Source organism: Lagopus leucura, unplaced genomic scaffold, assembly GCF_019238085.1.
Source record: "Lagopus leucura isolate 7727_CA_CO unplaced genomic scaffold, USGS_WTPT01 Super-Scaffold_100009, whole genome shotgun sequence".
NCBI classification, from domain to species: Eukaryota; Metazoa; Chordata; class Aves; order Galliformes; family Phasianidae; genus Lagopus; species Lagopus leucura.
In genome coordinates, this window is record NW_024962266.1 from 2,560,989 (window position 1) to 2,576,967 (window position 15,979).

At 41.5% G+C, this 15,979-nt stretch overlaps 1 protein-coding gene across 2 annotated transcripts in view; it reads right to left on the reverse strand.

Moving 5' to 3' along the window:
* The window catches only part of RGL1 (ral guanine nucleotide dissociation stimulator like 1), a 65,307-nt gene that overhangs the window by 15,502 nt on the left and 33,826 nt on the right, over positions 1-15,979 (reverse strand). For both annotated transcript variants that reach the window (XM_042873923.1, XM_042873925.1), the window contains 4 exons: positions 14,759-14,836; positions 6,645-6,829; positions 3,910-4,034; positions 3,054-3,269 (listed from right to left, as the gene is read on the reverse strand). In XM_042873923.1, coding sequence (XP_042729857.1) covers positions 3,054-3,269; positions 3,910-4,034; positions 6,645-6,829; positions 14,759-14,836 — 604 coding nt within the window. The remainder of the gene's footprint in view (positions 1-3,053; positions 3,270-3,909; positions 4,035-6,644; positions 6,830-14,758; positions 14,837-15,979) is intronic.

Sequence of the window (15,979 nt, forward strand, 5' to 3'; positions counted from 1 at the left end):
AAAGAGTAAACCTTCTAAGTTTTTCCAGATCTGGGATCAAATCCTGACAGAGAGATTTGGTTCATGGGCATTTCCTGTGGAGCTCTGCTGTGGCAAAATCTCCTATGGAGAGCAGGCTGCCCAGAGCCACATCCAGCCTGGCCTTGACTGCCTCCAGGGATGCAGCATCCACAACCTCCTTGGGCAACCTGTTCCTGTGCCTCACCACCCCAGACTAAGATATGGCTAAGAAGAACTTGTGAAGACCAAGTTCAAGATCATGTGGTAGGACACACAAGACCTGAAAGCTAATTTTGCATGGTTTGCAGCCAAAGAAGGCACAGCTCTGACACCTCTGAGAACAAAACCCTTCTTTCTTCATGTTCAGCTTGAAATTCAGGCTGTGAAGAATATAGATTTAGAGGCAAATTCTTAACATTTCTTTTTCTCAAGTATGACAGGAGTTATGACTGGAAGCTCCAATTTGGAATAATCTTGACTTAAAATGCATGTCATATGACTAAAAGCTCATTAGGAATTCAATACTGGATTTCATGTTCTCAGTGTTCTAACTGACTGCTGCCTAAACTTTAGCAAACTCCCATTTGCATATAAGAATTTTTTAGACTGCTTTGAATGATTTCATTTCACGCTGCGTCCTTCTCAAGGGGAAAACCAGAAAGAATCCTGCAAAGTGCTCCAAAAGAACTTGGATTTTTTTTTTTAATTAAGCATAACAGGATACTAATTATTCCATTTTTACTTTTTATTTTTAAAGAAAATACTGTCTGAATAAAATTGGCTCCTGCTTAGAGGGAGGTGGAGCAAAGAGGGCTGCAGTTTATTCAGCTTTCCTTGTAATCTAAGAAACTGGATCCAGAATTGATGAACAGATAAGAAATGCAGAACTCCACGCTGCTAAGATACAGAGTTAGCTGTCAGTGAATAACTGCACTTTAATGAGTGGATTATTTTCTAATTCAGGCATCTAACTATTCCAAACACTCATTTGCATGCACAAAGCAAGCAACTTTCTTCAGAAGTGGGCAGCTGACTCTATATGCAAGTAGCTGTTTTACATGTGCAATTATTCTGCAGAGTGTGCACATGCATTTTCATGTGCCTAGCAAAGACTGGAGTTTTTAATTAAGTGCATGAACTAAGTAAAAGGAGATTGGATTTATAGAGGTGAAGAACCAAGTTCTCCATCCACAGAACAAGTATTACGGTGCCTGGCCTGGCTTCCCTGGCCCTTCCTGCTGCCCTCTGATGAGCAAGATGCAGCTCCATGCTTGCTTGCCCAGACTGCAGCCCAGCGTGCTCCAGGAAGGCCCCATTAACTGGAGATCTGCACACAGGAAATAAGAATCAAACTTCCTAATCCATTCACATGGTCTATAAAGTGGGCAGCAGATAACGATTCGACATAAGTGCCGAAGTAGAGGTGAAAGAACTTCCCCATACCAGTTTTCTGAACCATGCAGTTGCTGGAGCTTAAGTGCCAGTACTAACAATGCTGCCTCTGGAAGCACAGACGTGCACTGTCAAGGTTGGAAGGTCTCTGTTTGGCTTCAGCCTTTTATGACTGCTTGTTTTGTAGAGCTTTGAAAGAATCCATGTGATTCTTCAAACAAAGTCAACAGATATCCATATTAAAGTGCTTTAAAGTTCCTTTCAAAAAGGAGACCTAGGTTTAGGTGCCAGCAGCCCTGAAAGGGACTTATTAAAAAGCTTACAGTAAAATATAACTGATAAAGTCTAAGAAATAAGATAACTAGAGTTATGCAAAGAAGGTATGCAAAACTCTGCTGTGCCAAGATAACGCACAATCTCTTAAAAGACAAAGGAATTGAGGCGAAAAGGAAGAATGTATTAGAGAGAAATAAATATAAGACAGTGAAAAAGTAGAAAAGTAAGATGATGAGACCAGTGCCATATCGTACCACTACTTGCTCTGTCCACCTGCCCCATCCGAAACCCAGCTGGTTTGCAGACCCAATGTAAACAAGGAATAATTCAGTAAGCAAATGACTCTTTAGCCTCAAGAAATGTTCAGAACAAAAGAGCATAAACAATAATTTCATTTTTTTCTCATGATAAAAAAGGCTACTACTACTGAGAAGTTATTTTTTTCTGCACTTAAAATCTAGTACTTAACTTTCATATATACATACACGTATATTTAAATGTATGTGTATGAAAACACAACAGTTACGCTGTCTTCCACCATACCTGGCTTCCCCTCTTACATCATTTGCACATGCAGGAGAGGGAGGCTGATGCTCACTGACTGAATATTAACAGCCAAGGCAAGTGAAGTGCAAAGCTCACTCTGCCTACTGCCTACACCACTGCCAGTTTTCCATTTCTATTTGATTTTCTTCTAACATTTGGTGATATAATAGAATCACAGAGTAGTTTGGGTTGGAAAAGAGTTTCAAGCTCACCCAGTTCCAGTGCCCTGCCATGTACAGAGACACCTCCAGGTTCTCAAAGCCCAATCTCCAACCTGGTCTTGAACGCTTCCAGGGATGGAGCAACCACAGCTTCTCTTGGCAGCCTGTGTCAGTGCCCCACCACCCCTACCAAACATAATTTCCTCCTCCCATTATTACTTTTTTTTTAGTTTAAAACTGTTAGCCCTTGTCCTGTCACTGCACTGCCTGATAAGGGAAGTGTAGTGGGGATCAACCACCACATTATTTCTATCACTGATATGAGCAGTACTTTCTTACCAGGGAACTCAACTGATTGAATTTATATCCATCTTACCATCAATGTTACATTATCAAGTGTGCAGCGCTCCCCATCTGCAAGGCACATTATCTGCCTCATTTATTAATTAGCATTCCCCACCCTGCAAAGAGACAAACATCAACCCAATTTCCGTATGGGAAAAGGAACTAGGGAAAAGGTGGCAGTATCAATCTTCTATTAGCAAGAAAGCTGGCCAAATCTAGAAAGAATCAGAGCTAAGTTTGGCCTGAGATCAATGCACACAATCCCTTCTTCGTCTCCCTCACTCCAAAGCACCTGCATGAGGAACATCAAACAATCCAGAATAAATGCTTTACATGTGCAATATGAATCCACTTCTCAATGATCTTGGCCCTCTGCTGTGTTTTGAGTTCTTTGCTCTTCAGGATAGTGCTGACAACACATTTGGTAACCGCGTTGAACTGAGAGATGGTGGCTCTGATGGTAGGTGCCAGGTGCTTGTTTTCTTTCTTATCCCTTCGAGACCAGATGCATCCCAAACAGTGGTGGGGCACAACTTTCTTGAAGAGCTTCTAGAGTGAAACAGAGGTGTCTAAGTCAGCAGGATCCTCCTAGGTCTCTACTGTTTGCAAGAAATGCATGTTAGAAGTCCAGCGACATATTAAAATATAAATATTTGCTTTCTCTTAGCTTAAAATATAAACTTCAGCATACTGCTTGTAGGCTTGATGCCCTAGAATAACTGCCAGCTAAACCTTTGGAATTTAAGAGACACATTTATATTAGTAGTGCAACTGAGGGGAAATTTGTTAAAAAATAATGCTGTTTTGAAGTAAAATGGCACAGACAAACCAAATCAGAATTGGAGTATGTATACGTTTTTAGACCACATAACAACATAATAAAAAAAATTAAAAAAAAAAAACACACACAAAAAAAGGCTACATAATATACATAGCATACACAAACATTGTCCACTTCTTTTATTTGTTGTCTTTTTTTTTTTAATCTTCAGAATGACTGAAGGAGAAAGCCCAGCAAATGAAGGAGGTTTGGATGACCAAGCAGAGCTACGTTCTGTGGCCCAGAACTAGACTTATTCGGGAGCACTATTTATATTGAAATCATTAAAAAGGGAATAACACAAGAAAAAACTCAGAAGCTCAGCAGTATTTCCCCTAGCATTTCAAGTAGTACATATACTGTACATACTGCATCCATGTACGTCAGCTGCTCTGCCACAAGGTCTTCCCGGAAAATAGAGAATTCTTCTGGACCACTGATTTCCATTTCCTCTTCATCATACAGATTACAGGGGGAAGTGCTATGGAACTCATCTGTGCAGGATGGAAAACATGACTTAGTAAACAGTGAATCAGAGCAGCTGTTACTGTGATTACATTCCAAAACCATTGCATGAGGAATGTTCTTACACCCAGAGTTCACCTCCTGTATGTGGAAAGAAAAGAATGTATCAGGTATAGTGGCACAATATGGACCACATGGCTAATAATGAAGAGAAGCTATTCCAGCATTGCACACCATTTCCCAGATGTTCCTGTGTCACCTTTTGGCTACCACAGTTTGGAACAAAGACACATTAAAAAAAAAAAGCCACAAAGAAATATGCCCACAGTGAAGGAGGAAGTCAAACAGAAAATCCCTAAAATAAATCCTCTTCAAATCCCTTTTGCTGGAAGGTGACAATAAGTACAAAAGAATGGGGAGAAAAAAAAAAAAAAGAAAATTGGACTTTCCCTTTTGTTGAAGTCTAACAGCAAAAGCATTGTGTTTACTACCAGAGAGATTTCATTAACAAAAACAAGCAGTGCATTTCAGAGTACGTTATGCAATCCTTTGTATTCAATTAAAGCAGAGCAAACATTAAAGCAACAAGACAGATAGCAGTACTTTGCTGCTTTTTAAAATACTTGGCTCTCACAAACTTGCAAAACGTAATTATCAGTGTAACTTCCTACAGTTCTGCTGTAACAAATTATATGTCCACGATTTCCATCTGTACATTCCAACTGCACCATTTGATGACTCGATGATCTCTTGAGGTCCCTTCCAACCCCAGCAATTCTGTGGTTCTGTCTGACCCAGGCTGACTCACCTTGCTTTGTATTGCTCAAGCTGCTGCTGCTGAGGCTGGGAGCAGCTTTTAGCTGTGCAGCTGGCACTGCCACCTACTCTGCTGGGATGGGTGATAGCAGCACTGAATGGAGGTTTGATTACAGAAACCAATCTGATGGATTTTACGAAGTTTTTCACCCAGAGGGTGGTGAGGCACTGGAACAGGTTGCCCAAGGAGGCTGTGCATGCCCCATCCCTGCAGGCATTCAAGGCCAGGCTGGATGTGGCTCTGGGCAGCCTGGTCTGCTGGTTGGTGACCCTGCACATAGCAGGGGGTTGGAACTGGATGAGCATTGTGGTCCTTTGCAATCCAGGCCATTTTATGAGTCTATGATTAGGACCTAAATTTGTAAATTTATAGCACATTAGTGCTTTAGAACAATAATTATCAGCCGTCTTGAGATATGATTGCAGCCATACATTACAAGATTTGAAAGAAGTTGGAGAAATGAGCAAAGATGGAGTGATGATAAAATAAGCCACAACTCAAACTCTTCTCCATAGACCTCTCAGGTTAATTGCATTCTCCTCCTCTCCTTTTATTCTAATTAACTGTTTCTATTCTGCCCCAATTTGGAAAATGTTACCATTCAAATTGACTTGTCTATAACTCAGAAAAGAGCCTTTTCAACTGTTGCTTTAGGAAACAAACGCAGAAAGCAGGGCTGCTGGGAACAGCTGCTCACTTTGAACAACAGATGAATCCGAATATAGCTCTTCTGAGCTGTCTTTGTTTGACCTGTGGGAACTGAACTCAGGGAAGAACATCAATGGGCACACGTCAGCAACCCAGCTCACTTACCTGTGTTCAGTAAGGAGACCGCTTGGGCTCTGTGTGATTCTTACACACGTGTTAATGAGCAAGAAAAGTTGGCACTGCACCACGTTATGCACTGACATAGCATTTCTGGGACATTCAGCAAGGAAGACTTTAGCCTAGGAATGAAATGTTTCTTTTCTCTCATTTCCTTTATCCTTTATTCCATGAATTACTCCCACTTGCCTCTCTGCCAAACATGGAAGTTGGTTTTAGCTCCCATTCACACACTATGGGACCTCCTATGACATTTCAGCTTATGGCACAGGAAACTTATGAAGCAGGATAAGGGTATGTGTCAAGCTTGACACCGCACACAGCATATCTGCATTACCACAGTTCTCTATTGTTTCAGTAGATTGTGACCCCCAATAACGTAAGCTTTTCCTCTGTCCTTGGATACCAAGCAGCCAGCCACTCAAATAGGAAAAAACAGCCACATACACTTCCTTTGACATGGTGGTAACTAGGAAGAAAAGCTTCATAGCAACAAGGCTGTGTGACTCAGGCTGTATTTTGTCACAGCCCAGTAAGATGAGCTTTTTGGTTTTGTTTTTTATTGATTTGGGGTTGATTTTGGTTTTGCTGTTTTGTGTTTGATTTTTTGTTGGTTTTTTTTTTTTTTTTTTTTTGCTGTGAGGGTTGAAGTAAGAGGACCAGCTGAATAGCAGCTTGTTTCTTTTAACTCTGTGACAATGGGGAATCTGCTGACAGTTAACCACTCAGCTGCTGCAGCAGTCTTGAGACTTTGGCTGAACATCATAAGTGCTGGGACTCCCAGTCCTTCCCAGAATGAACAGAAGGCTCCCACGCTGTACTGTACTATTCACACAGAACCTGATGTCTCATTCAGAAATTAAAAAAGAATGAAGTCACTGCTGAGCCTCACAATATTACCAGTTAGCGTGAGTGTTAATAAAATGTAGTCTACGTAAATCCCAAGGTACCATTCAGCATGTGAAAACAAGGAAAGAAAGAAAGGAAGGTAGCTTACAATCGTTTTCTATTTCTTGCTTCTGGAACTGCTCCAAAAGGTTCTGTGCCCTCCTCTCTGGGTCAGAGCCAGGCATGCTCCTCTGCAGGTATTCCAGCAACTTCAGCAAACATGGGTAGCTGGGAGGCTCTCTGAAGTCCTCAGAGCACTGATCGAGCCACGCTCGTAAGATTGATGCTATTGCACTGAAAGCAAATACACAGAGAGCACATAGCTTGTACAGCTTCTGCCAATTGCATGTATCTATATAAAAATGTAAACACCACGACATTCATATTCCTCATGAAGGCAGTACAAGGATGTTTCTGAGCACAGAATTTAATTTGTTCTTTTCTATGCATGGAATCTTACTAAGATATCACTCAGATTTTGCAGGGACTTGAGTGAAGCTGCTTCTGATTTGCTCTACTACAAGTAAATCCAACTACAGCCCCAGAACGCACAGTACTGAAGAATCAAAATCCGTTTAAGTAATACTGAGACCTTTCTATTAAATTCAGGATATCAAATAGTAATACATAAAGCAATTAAGAAAATAAATTAAAAAATAACCATCTCCCAAGCATATAAGATCAGCATCCTCGAATAAAGCCCAAACATTTCCTAACTCTTGGATTCATTATAGTCCTGCTTCCCTGCATTGTACTTTGTTAAGCTAGAAAGGCAAGACTTGCCAACTACTTTGGAGTCAGCCTTTGTTTAAGCAGTTGAAGTATCTTCGCTTAGCTGTACCGTGACCACGTTTGAATGACTACCAGTCATAATGCACACAATCAGAAGGAGAATATTATTTCTTAATTCACTCCTGCACCAGTGGGAAATGCTGCGGCACAGCACGGCTGCAATGTTTGCTCAGTTACTGTTCCCTGGGACGTTGTGGAAAAATACAAGGGAGGAAGAAGGTATTTGTGGCTCCTTCAGGATAGGAGCTTCCTGGTGGAAGTGCTAAATCAAACACTTCCTCTGGTGTCTTTCCTCTCATCAATCACACTGCCCAGCCTGGGAATGCAGTCCCAAGCAGAGTCCTGCACAATCAAAGGTGTCTGCTTTCTTAGAAGAGAGCCTGCCCATTCACCAAGGCTGTGTGTGCTGGAAAAAGCAGTGTAAGCCTGAACCCCCATGTGTGCAGATCGTTAGTGAGACTGTCATGTGTGAGCAGATAAAAGACTCACCACGACTTGTGCAGCATGGACAGCACGGCATTGCCAGCTCTCCACAGCAGGCTGGAAGAGCTGAGATGGCTGAGCCCAGAAAACAGATTGGGTCTGCTAATCTCTGGATAAATTGTGTAACAGAAACATTAGCAGAATGTGGATTTTACCCTTAGTTTAAAGAGAAGGAGGCACCATCAAATTATGCCATGCAAGAAGGTATGCCTCTCTCATGGAAGGAAAGGATGCTTGAAAATTATAGGAACTTTTTAAGAAATGAAAGACTCTGAGAGCTTCCTATCCACGATTCCATGAGCATGACACACCAACAAGGACCTGTCTCACAGACACGTAGGGTGGTACTGAGAACAGGACATGACATGAAAGCAAAACGCTCTGTTCCATAAGGAAATGCACCATTGACATCAAAATCCCTGAGAAAAGGAAGTCTCAGATATTTTCTCTGGGACACTAAGACTACTCCTCTATTTCAAGCCTCTTCCAGCCAGCAGTCAATAGAGGCTGCAGCAAGAAAGAGGGGTGAGCTGCACTTTCTGCTGTCATGGAAAGTCGGGGGAGATGTCTAGGAGAGAAAAAATGCAGTATTTTAGGGAAGCAGCTCTTCACACTGCCTTCAGAAAGCAGCTGAGATGAGCTAAGTGAAGCAGTCCTGGATGGCAGCAGGTCTCACTCGGCTCCACAGCTCCCTAGGATTCTGCTGTGTAGTTAGAGGTGAGAACTTAGCCCCACAGTGAAAACATTATTCACATCTACAGAAACCTTCTGATCAAGTAGTGCCTCTTCCACTAACCTCATTTCACAATGCCCTCATTCAATAACAGTATCCCATATTCATACACAACACATGAAGAGAAGGGCTGGGCTTTCAGGAGCAACCTCTAACCGTAGGCATGCAGTCTGAGACACCAACATGGCAGCTCAGTGAGCATCTGTGCTCCCCTCATGGCAACCAGGCACCTGGCCTTCAAAGTTTCTGAGAGTCCTCAAAAGCATGGTATGCAGAAGTAGTGGCTCCAGGTTTGTCACATTAACAGCTGGAAAACACAGAGCTACAAGCCAGGAGAACCTGTCTCTCAATTTGTTCAATATGAACAGAGATTTCACATTTAGACCGCTGTACAGTGAAGAAGATGGAAGCCAGCCAAGACAGCTTTCCTTGCAGAGCTGCACACAGATGCTACCAGCATCTGCTGTTAACCAGCAACACCTGGTTAATTCAGCTGCTTGGTGGCACTCAGAATAAACTAATAATTAAAGAAGGGTAAAGATTGCCTCTCCCATTCTATTCCTCACACCCTGTCTAACTTTCAGTCCCAAACAGATGCCATTTTGCAAGCTCTATTCACTTCACTAGTCTGTTGTTTCTTTTATTTCCATCTCTGATATTGTGACAACTTCAAACTTGTAATTAGTGACAGTGTTTGGAAAGCTGTCAGTAATACTGCTCGGTTAGGCTTGCTGACAGGAAAAAATCTGCAATTAAAATTTTAGAGCTACAAAGAGTATTTGGAACCAAAAATTAACATACAAACACACTGTGCTTCAGGTTCTACTGCAAATATGAAATACAGATCATGCAGCTCCAAAGATTTTGTCACATTTGAAAACCACTTGGGAATGGATTTTCACACCTCTGCCCAGACAAGCTTTCAGTGCACGCAGCAAGGAAGCAAGCTCTTCCCAGGTTAAGGTTATGGGTGCCAAACCTTTCACTGGGAGCTCCAGGACTGCTTTTCTCAGCTGGGATAAATGCCATGCCATCATACAGGGAAGGCAGCATCACCAGCTCCACTTCCCAAGAAGGATGATCACTGCCACAACAGTCAGCCATCCCCAGTGATGCTCCCAAGCCCTCACTCCTGCTTCCCCACACTTCCAATTGTCCCCTTTTTGTCCCCTGCTCTGTGCCTCCTTTCCCCACACCACAAACTCACTGTCATTCCTACTGATTCCACTGCCACAGAATAGGTTGAATAGGTATTTCTTTTTTTATGAGCATTTACCAGTTCTGCAATGATTTCAAAGCAGGAGCCTCTCCCCAGGACACTTTCTTGTACTAATATTGTTCACATACTGAGCTCAGTTTCCAGAAGCCTGGTTGATGGCCGCTTTCATAAGCTGAAGAATAAACAGAGCTGAACACGGACCCAGTCTCCCAGAACAGGGTGAAGAGTTCACAGCCATTACAGACACAGACTTCTTTGCCAGCAAAATAATTTCAGTCGAGAGGGGAAATAGGAAAGAGAAAAAAGGTACACTCTAGCCTACTGACCTCCTATCACTTGACTTCCTAATTGGTGCGTCAGGGAGGAAAGCTTGCTGAAAACGAGCTGGAGGGCTGCCCGCAGCTTGCAGGAGCTTTACATTTGCTCCCTACACTCCCTACACTTGATAGATCCAGAGACAGATAGCAATGGGAGCATTCCAAGATCTCAGACAGGAAAGAAACATCACAGACTGCATTTTTCATGGGCTGATTATGAGCAATAAATTCTTACTTTCCTATATTTGCAGCTTGTAAGAAAAACTTTTTAATGTTTAAATCCCATCCTTCCAACCACGGACTCTGGGCTCTGCTCAAAAATGCTTTCAAGTTTTGCACCCTTCAGAAAATCTTGCAATTTCTGCACCACCCTTGCTTAAAACATTTCAGACTTTAAAACCTATATATTGGAAGACGCACGTGTGGTTTTGTTGCCTTACAAATGGAAACACAGAACTACTCATCCACTCACTAGCTTCCATGAAACAGGGCAAGACCATGGTAGCTCTGAGCCTAACATTACTGTTAAACTGAGCCAGCAGAGCATAGACAAGGTGGAGAATGAGCTCTCCTATCACACAGACATGAGTGATTCAGTAGGTTACACAGCAATTCTGCAATAGCCACTCTCAGGTCTCCCCAAAGCCTTCTCCTTCCCATGCTGAACAGCCCCAGCTCTCAGCCTTTTCTCATAGGCAGGTATTCCTCTTTTGGATGATTTCTGTGGCCCTCCTCTGGGTGCACTCCAACAGGTCCACATCTTTTCTGCACTGAAACTCAACATTTAACTATCAGTTAAAAGTTAACCAAGGAGGAATCCAAGTCTGGGAATAGAGATTACAGCTATCAGCTCATATCACCAAAAGCACTGTTTGCATCTATCTCATCTGCAACACACAACAGTTCGGTCACCTGAAGTCCTCAAGTGGCATTAGTTGCTTGGCCAGAAGATGCCCTTCCCACAACAGGTCAAGGAGCTTGAAATACCTTACACATGCCTATCTCATTAAAACTTCCCATCATTTCATCATACTGATAATTTTCATTTATATTTAGCACGTGTATGGTTTTATTCTGAATCGTCTTGGTGCGCTGTGTCCATTATTTTCTTTTTGAAAGTCACCAGAAGTCCTGAGCTAAAAAACACACAGAACACAGAGAGCTCCACAGATGAGAAGGCAACACCTTGACACAAGAGGATGTAAAATTAAGCAATGTCCTGGGAGTTTTGTTTACATGATGCAAGAAGAGCAAAAAGAATTGCTTGTAGCAGGAGACAGAGGGTCAAATGAGCTACTCCTTACAACTCCTTTATCAGACAATTAAGTGAGGTATGGCCTCATGCTTTTGGAAACATGGGCCGAAGTCCATCTAACTCAGACATTTGGGTATTGCATCTGACCTTTTCCAAACTTTATTCTTCTGTTTCTGGCTTTCACATTGCTGTCATAAGCATTCTGACTGTCAGAAAGCAGTGAGAACTGTGAAAAGCAAGCTATTGAACATAAAGAGGTATAAGGCAATGTTATTAAGGTCACAGAAAGTTTGATTGTTCAGAGTTTAATCATTATTTTAAGGCTCAAGATACGCTGTCTTGTTTTTTTTTTTTTTTTTTTTTTTTTTTTTTAAGTTACAACATTGCAGCACTTTGTTTAAACTTTCTGTTACTGAATGGAGATCTAAAGAAAACGGCCATACTAATTTTAAAAAAATCAGACAATTTGTATTAAACATAATTGTCAAATTGATGTTGAATAAAAAGAAAAGAATTTGACCATTCCTGTGTCTCAAAAATGCTAGGAATGACGCTTAAGTGAACAGGAGAAAATCCCCTTGGCAGAAAGGATCCCTAAGAAGGCATTTTGTGAGCAGAGCTGAAGTGAGCTTGGGTCAGTAACAACTCCATGTCACTGCAGTGAGTGTGAGAAGTAGCTGCTGGCTCAGACCTGGAACACCAGGCGAGGTTTACAGCTCCCACAGGGCTCCCAAACCATGCTGTGCCACAAGTGCACTCAAGCCCTCGTGTAGGTCATGCAGGTTCTTAGCTACATTAACACCAGGTGGAACACTAAAATAGTACAGGAAATTTACATGTATCGGGGCTTTTCCTTCTCAAAACACATCACAGCTCTATACCACAAGTGCAAAAAGAACAGGGAGTTTCAACACAAAGTACTAACTGGAGGCCTAACGGTACACAAAATATGACAGAATATTCCTCCTGTACATACCTAAGGTTTTGCAGAAACCCCCTACTTTTTAAAAGCTCCATGAGATATCTCAGGAGCAATGAATTCTCCTCCTGAAGTTGTTTTTTTTTTTTCACTTCTACAGCATTTCTTGTGGCAAACAGGAGGAAATGCTTTACATTTCTAATGCATCAAACAGAACTATAAAACATCAGATGTGTCACACCAGGAGTCTGATGAACGTAGAAGAGCCTTGTGCACAAACTCCAGAACTTCCCAAGAGATGTTTCACCTCCAAAAATACAGCGTTAATGGCAAGAAATAACATTGCTCCAGCACATATAACACTGAGAGCACACCTATATCATGTTTCTGTTCTATGAGACAAGAGGGTAAATGCAATTATATTGGAATTATCCCCAGACAAGAGAAAACCTGAACTACCAGAATGACGCGTTTCGTAACAGGACTACAAAGGCAGTCTCTCTTCCAGATAGCATTAATCATAGCTAAGAGACAAGTAGCCACAGCAACTGAAAGGCAATGGAAATCTTTAAGGCAGGGAAGTGAACTCACGTTTGTGCAGGATCTGTTGAAACATGTGCCCATGACATATAAATTACTCGCTTGGTAACTTCATTGTTTAACTTTCTATAAATAAGTAGTTGGGTAACAGGTATCAGGTTCAGATGTAAAAGATGAGGGCTGAAGAATCAAAATCAGCCATGCTGATGAATGAAAATGGAGTCAGATCAGCGCATTAAAAGTTGTGCTACTAGAAGAATGGGAAGACAGACCCCATCCACTGGTCATTCATCAACTGTGCAAAGATGTTGTGTGACAATTACTGTCAAGAGAAAAGACAACATGGATGCAGCAGGAAGCAGCATGATGATAAATTATGTGTGTCAGTAGAAAAACAATCCTCCTTTAAATCTAAACAAAAAGTTCTAAATCTATTTGACAAGAAGGGCATGGCTGACTGCCTGTTTTCTTTCCTTTACCTTCAACATCATTCTGTCTCGTTGATGCTTGTGACCAAGTTTTAACTATCACCTGTTGTATTAAGGTTGCTTCTGGCAATCACAAAAGAGTCAGAGATATGAGCTCTCCTACCAAGTCTTCTGGGTCAAGAGGAGGAGTCCAATCCATCAGAACTTGTGGCTTTCTGTTCTCTCTAAGCATTAAAACAATTAACAAGCAGTAACATTTTGTTTCTAACTAAAGCCTTTTTTGATAGTCCTGTATCATTTATAGACGTTAATTAAGCTCTACATTTCTTCCACCTTCAGGCAAACATAATTACTTGTGTTTTCAGAGTAACACTCCTGTACAAGGGGCTTTCAGCAATTTATCTATGGTGCTTAAACAGAACAGTTTCTGCATGGATGACAGAAGGCAAAGCGAGCCCATTGTCCAACAATTCCATTCAGACAATGAGGGACAGGGAGGTGCTGGGCATGTTAATGGAAAATATCTGCACTGGGGACGTGTGAACCATTTTAAAACAGACTCAAAACCTTCTGTCCCAACACATGCGTCATCAGAAATGCAGCAAGAGAAGCAGTGTGAAGGCCCAATATTTTAAAATAAGATGTGATTTGAATCAACAATCTGCATCAGTCTTAGGAATGAAATTATGCAGTGTATTTCACATTTTAGAAAAATTCAACGTTCTCTTCTATCTCAAAACAAACAAACTGATGCTGTAGGGTCTCTTCTTCAACTCCTCCTTGCCAAGTCAGACTTAAATTTGTTTTTTAACTGATAGATGAAATAGAATCATAGAGTGATGCTGACAACAATGTTGATTCCCAACATACTGTAATCAAATATAACTACTCAGCTACTTTTCATTGCCATAGTGCAAACCACACCTCATACAGATGTCAAAGTACAAACTCTGATGACCTAAGGAACATTTTACATCCCATGTCTAAAGATAAAATGCAGTTTCATAGGATGTTAGGAAGATAACCACTTTTCTCCATGTAAACTGCATTTCAAATCAGCTCAGCTATTCTTCTTGCAACACGGGATGACATCAGAATTTAAATTTCACTCAAAAAGCAACACTGTAAATCAGAGAGGCACTAATGGAGAAGATGCATGCATGCACATGTTGCCTGGAACACCCTCAGCTACGCTCTGCAGATGCTGCTGTAATGCACAATAAAATCAGTCATAAGCAATAACTGTTTATTGCTATAGATAAGGCAGGGGAAACAAACATTCCTTGTTTGTTTAATCAATAAAATATTGGCCTAGATGTGTTCAGCTCTTGTTCAATTCCAAGACAGTTCTGCTGACTGAGAGACCTCTGGGTTACATCATTGGATACGTCTTGAGATGGTTGATATTTGGCTTTTACACAAGCTTGTTTAAGCAAGAAAACAGTGCTGTGCATTTTCAAGGGGAACAACAGCTCTGTTACCCACATCCTCCTCCAGTATGAATCCTGACTGCTGCACACTGCAAAACCACACTTACTTCCTGAGTACTGTTTTGGATTCAGAGGAATTCTGGCTCCCGACTTCTTCACAGCTTGAGGTCTCCAGGTTTCCATACCTGAAAAAGGAGATGGCTGTTTAGAGGAACACCTACGAAATGAAAACACAAGCCCAAATAAAGCGCTTCTTACACAATTATCATCATTCCTACCACGTGAGATTTCCATACAGATTTTTTCTAAGTGGTAATTGCCCATTCGTGTCAAAACTCTTGATGCAGTTGTCATGAGCAAGAATGGTGTGCAGCACTGTGAAAATGCCACTGGAAAAAGGAAAGCAGAGGTACAACTCCATCAGCACAAAGCAAAATCTCACACCTACATACGTAATGCTTGTGCCTTGCAGGCAGGATAATGCACTTCATATTCAATAGGAGTACCCACTGCTTCAGATACACAGCTCTACAAAGAACTTTATGGCTCCTTACAGCCAGCTTTAATGAAGGCAGACAATTACTCGCAGTACAGACTTAGGCAAGCTGGTTTTAAACATTCTGTGTTTGACTAATTATGTTAGTCGAGCACCTGCAATTAATCTGAGTAGCTAGGAGAACAAGTGCATCTTTAACTGTTTGTAACAATCTAGTAACATCAGACAAAGAAAATAGCATGGGCTGTCAGTCTGTGTAAGGAAGGATCATGGCAGAGCTGCAACAAATTCATCCATAACTTTCAAAGGTTAGAAATATGAGGTGGTAGCTTTATGTTCTTCTAAAGTATCAGTCTAAGGTTTCATATGCAAGAACTGCAGATCTGTACAGAAACTGAACCAGCACAGTTTAATTCAAGCTCCTTCTCACCAGCGGGTTGTAAATAATGTGTTTTTGCACCACCCTCATGTTGACATTCTGCTCTCAATCTCAAAACTTCACAATACATTAAAATAAGTTTCAACAATATGATGCCAGGGGTTTAACGTTGGACTGTTCAATGCTGATGGAAATTGAGGCACAGAAAGATCAGTGGTTTTAATGCACAGCTCATTCCAGTGCGTTACAAAGTAAACCCAAACTAATGAAGGCAAGCTCCTCAGATAGCAGCAGTGTGGCTGCAGCTGTAAGGTCACTTTGGGCTTCCTTAACCTTCAGAGTACCGCAGTAGGCCCACTTGTGTTGTCTGCAACAATGGCTCGTTTAAAACTGGCTCCTGCATCTCCAGCTGCATGTAGACACAACAAAAATGTTGTTTCCACTTATCTGTTG